The sequence below is a fragment of the Salarias fasciatus genome, chromosome 5 (assembly GCF_902148845.1).
Source record: "Salarias fasciatus chromosome 5, fSalaFa1.1, whole genome shotgun sequence".
Lineage (NCBI taxonomy): Eukaryota > Metazoa > Chordata > Actinopteri > Blenniiformes > Blenniidae > Salarias > Salarias fasciatus.
The window spans coordinates 116,748-121,134 of NC_043749.1; the positions used below are offsets into that span (position 1 = coordinate 116,748).

The 4,387-nt window shown below is 45.1% G+C and overlaps 1 protein-coding gene across 1 annotated transcript; it reads right to left on the reverse strand.

Moving 5' to 3' along the window:
• Positions 1 to 2,570: 2,570 nt before the first annotated feature.
• Positions 2,571 to 3,627, reverse strand: LOC115388537 (lysozyme C-like). The gene is made up of 4 exons (XM_030091698.1): positions 3,441 to 3,627; positions 3,017 to 3,172; positions 2,831 to 2,909; positions 2,571 to 2,742 (listed from the first exon to the last, which is right to left on the reverse strand). The coding sequence occupies exons 1-4, from the start codon at positions 3,571 to 3,573 to the stop codon at positions 2,676 to 2,678; spliced, it is 435 nt and encodes a 144-aa protein (XP_029947558.1). The 5' UTR covers positions 3,574 to 3,627; the 3' UTR covers positions 2,571 to 2,675.
• Between the last annotated feature and the right edge of the window lie 760 nt (positions 3,628 to 4,387).

Below are 4,387 nucleotides of genomic sequence, written 5' to 3' on the forward strand. Positions count from 1 at the left end.
GATACCAGTCCAACCTCCTTTAGTGATCAATAATGGTAGCCTTCATCATAATTTTCTGAATACAGACATCTAAAAATCGCACATTCACCATGCAACAAATATTCTGCTCTCCTGAAGGACGAAATAAAATAGCTGACAAAATAACTGAAGTAATGCAATACTGCCATGTTAGGGGTTTTTTTTAAATCAAGACTCCAGATTTAACGGCTTTTGATGTTGGTAAAAAAAAAGAATGCAACAATGGTTGTATTAATTCCGGATGACTGCCAAAAGGAGATGCTGAAAGCTCTGAATGTTCCCTTCACACATGTGAAGTTCTAGTATGTGTACCCACAACGTCACTGGTGACCTTGTGCATGACCCTAGAAAGGTTATAAGCTCCAGTGTCACCTCAGGTTCGGTTCCTACAGAATCACCTTGACTGATCATGAAGATTCTGAGTGACAGAGTGCTCTGGCGGTCATCCGGGATTCATAGAACCATAGTTACATTCGTAACTTTCATTCTATTTGACACGTTCTGAAAGCCAGAAGGCGGTGCTGAAATCCCTGAATGTCTACAGTACACTGCAGTAAACTAAATCTGAGCTGCAGTGAAGCTGTGAGTCTAAATTGAAAATGTAAAAAGTGACACATTCCGTAAGCTTCATGTATGACTCAATGAAAGTAGTTCAAAGCAGATTGTTTGGTGCTGAGTTCCTGTCATTATACACACCTGTTCTCACAACCAAATTCTGGAAAAATTACATTCACAGTGGTTCTTCCAACGTTTGCCCGCATCCATCCATCAGCCTCGGCCATCATGAGGCCGTGATGCACAGCATGATCCACAAGTGGAGCCCTAATTTCACCAGGGATGTACTGACAATCTCCTTCCTCTGTTTGGTCCTCTTCCCCATCCTCAGCCCTTTTCCATGCAGCTGACCTTCCATTTCTGTGTCAGTGTTGGAGAAATGATCCACACTGTCCTGCTTGGGTCTGACACGCTTGTCAAGTGAAGGTTGATGGGATTCAGCTGAGTGACAATGGAAAAGTGACTTGTTACAACTGATAAGAAAATGCTTCTCACACCTGATCAATGAAGCTGAAGTTCACCTGAGAATAGCTTGATTTAAGAGACACTCAGGAAAAACATTCAAAATGTCAGATTTGCTTGACCGATTTTGACTAGTACATTTTCTAGCATCTAACAACTCAAGCAATGAAATGACTGTTAGTTTTATAGAGAATGACTCCAGCATTCCCAAGTATAGTTCATTTTGACTGACATGAGCAAATGACCACATTACATGCCAGAGTTGTATGAAAAGCATGTGATGCATGTCCAGAAGTATCTGATTTGTCAGAATGACAAACTGCGACTACGATGTCTGTAAATGGCTGAATGTTGTGGAGGTTGAACTGTTGTGCAAAAGTGAAATGCGATGCGACAAAGGCACCAGAGTGACTGAGAAAAACTAAACAGGGCAAATTCTGAGACTCGAATCCCACCTGGCCCCCAGCAGCTCCGAGTGCATAGTCAAGGCTAACCATGAATGGGATGGTTCAAGTGTCAAGTAGTACCTAAACCATGGAAGGATCAATGAAGTACTTTCAAGGTCACAAACCCATTTGACAGAAACCTCATTCTGAAGCCTCGGGTCCAACTGGCTTGATAAAGTTTGGATCCATTGGCCAAATCAGACAACAGCAGCTTTAACATGCATTTGGAGTTCTGCAGCTCATTTTTTTTTTTTTTACCCATTTAAGTCATTCATGTAACCAGTAAACGAAGGCCCAATCCCATTTCTCCTTCTAGCCCTACCCCTTTGAAACGGAGTGCGCAGGGGTAGGGCCCAAAGTAAACCCCTCCGAATTGGAACACCCCTCCGAAAATCGCGTACGTCATCAGTAGTCGCCGCTGCCGATAACGTAGGCAGGTGCGACAATTATTTGCCGAAGAAGAATGTTTTTACCTTTTAAAACTTTATCGACAAAACACTGACATTCACGAACTTCTTTCGTTGCGGACGCTGCCATCTTGCCAATCTTGGAAGGCTTTCTGTGAAATCTGTGGAGAGGGGCGCTTGTTTTGTCTGCCTATACCGTCAGTGGCGGGTGTGGTTAGTTCACTTCCGCATTGGCGGGAGCGATGGTTTCCCACCCGCGCATTCCAGGCGGGCAGTGTTGAAGAAACCAGTTTATTGAAAATAATCGTCTGTTGCCTTTGGAATGCACGGGTGTGGAAATGATCACTCCTGCCAATGCGGAAGTGAACTAACCCCGCCTGCCACTGACAGCGCAGGCTGATGAAACAAGCGCCCCTCGCCACCAGATCATACCCCTCCGTTTGAAGTGTGCCTCTCGAGAACCTCCTTTTGGAGGCAGGACTGGCCCTCCTTCTTGGCCCTACCCCTACGTCATGACAATTGGGACACTCCTACCCCTCCCCGTGAACGCGCAAAATGAGGGGTAGGGCCGAGGGGTGAAATGGGATTCAGCGGAAATGATCTAAAATCAACACTCCAAGCTATTCTCTGGGTCACTTTTAAATGCAAGAAGGATAAAGCTCAAATGAAAGAATCAGGCACTTTATTAGCTGCAGTACGTCAGTGTGTTCAGCATTTGTCTGAAATATTTTTGAACCACAAAGAAGTTGTTCAACTGCAGCAGAGGATGCTGGACTCCAGGAGCTGATCACACACCACATCCCTGCACATAGGAGCTCAGGTCCTGGTTCTCACAGTGACGTTTCCAGGCCACCCTGAAACACAGCCGAGTCGTTTATTCCTCCACATGTGAAGGTTAAAGCAGTGAGTCCATCACAGTCTCATCACATGTTCAGGACTTACCAGGCTCTGACGCCTTGAGGATCCTTCACCACACGCTTGGCACAGTTGATCGCTGCACCAACGTCGTCACTCAGAAGCTCTGAAATTGAATTTGGTGGATCATTATTAATTTACATCCATGTGCTGAAAGTCAAAGAACCAGGTATGTTTTAGTGGGAGGTGTAAATGCAGGGATTCTTCACTGACCGCTGCATTTGATGTTGCAGCCGTTGCTTGTAGGGGAGCCGTCCTCGCACCAATAGCGGCTGTTGATCTGGAAGATGCCGTAGTCTGTGGAGCCGGGTCCGTTGTAGTTGGTGGCTCCCGTGTCATAGCTGGACTCCCACTGAGACAGGCACACCCCTGCAGAATGAAAGTATCGCACTGGGCATCAAAGACTTGTTTGGCAAGTCTGGTGTTCATCATCATTTGAAGTCTCTCAGCCTCTGATCACTGCTGGAAAGTCCTCCTAAAGTTTTAATCTCTGAAATGAGTTAGTTGTGTCTCACACTGAATCGTGGGTTAAATTCAGCTGGTTGAGAGGAGTCATGAACACAAACGCCTCTCAGACAACATGAGGCCTACATGTGATATATCATTCTGTTGTTTGTTTAGAGCTATTTGTACTCACAGTCAGCCAGGGTGACGCCTCGGTATCCGTCCATCCCGTATTTCTTCAACACTCGGGCCCATTCGCAGCGCTCAAACACTTTGGCACTGCTCACAGCCAGCAGCAGCAGAAACACCAGACTCCTCATGACCATCTCTGCAGAGCCTTCTCTAAAGAAACCAAAGTAAAGAAAACCTGTGATGAACAGTGCAAAGCTGCAGGACTAATGTCTCCTCCTCAGCTCTGCCTCCTTTAATACTGCAGGCTCCGCCCTTTGGTCACAGCTGAAACAGAACCTGCACTCAACTCCAAACAAGACGCAGCTGTGGAAAGGTTCAGTTCTCTCTCATAGACTGTTGAAGGATCATTCAAACCTGAAGAAAGAGTTCTGGACTCAAGACAATTCACAGAGTTTCACAGGGAAATGAAGGAAATACATTAAAACAAAGACAATAAAGATTCTTCATCTGATGTGGTTATGATGTTTAAATACAACAGGTTAATTGTTCAATGGACAGCCTGAGCAAATAATGCTGTTTCCATTTTTTGAAACATCTTAACCATTTTAGATAGGGTGAATTAAAGTAGACTACTCATTGTGTGTGTTAGTTTGGCCACATTTTGTATTGTTCATTGCTGTCTGTTTTTGTTTGTCTTGTTCTAAGTTGTGAAAAAAATAAAAACTTGAATTACAAAAAAATACAGTACAGAGCTGACCAATAACTGATGACCAAAATGGCAAAATATGTGTGTGTGTGTGTGTGTGTGTGTGTGTGTGTGTGTGTGTGTGTGAGTGCGCCTGTGCCCGTGTCCGTGCGTGCGCACCTGTCTGTCTGTCAATCTGTCATTTCCCAGCATCCTTGTATTCCCACAGCTGAGCAGCCACACTTAGAGGAGGAGGAGACTGGAGACTGACTGTGAAGCAGCTTTGTGTGGAACTCCAGCTACTAAGGTGTATGTCAGGTTCA

Excerpts from the sequence above, each read along its gene's own strand:
- LOC115388537 (XM_030091698.1), bottom strand. The coding sequence starts at position 3,573 with ATGGTCATGAGGAGTCTGGTGTTTCTGCTGCTGCTGGCTGTGAGCAGT. Across the intron at positions 3,173-3,440 it reads AGGCGTCACCCTGGCTGACT|GGGTGTGCCTGTCTCAGTGG; the intron begins GTGAGTACAAAT and ends TTCATTCTGCAG. Across the intron at positions 2,743-2,830 it reads CCTCAAGGCGTCAGAGCCTG|GGTGGCCTGGAAACGTCACT; the intron begins GTAAGTCCTGAA and ends GCTGTGTTTCAG.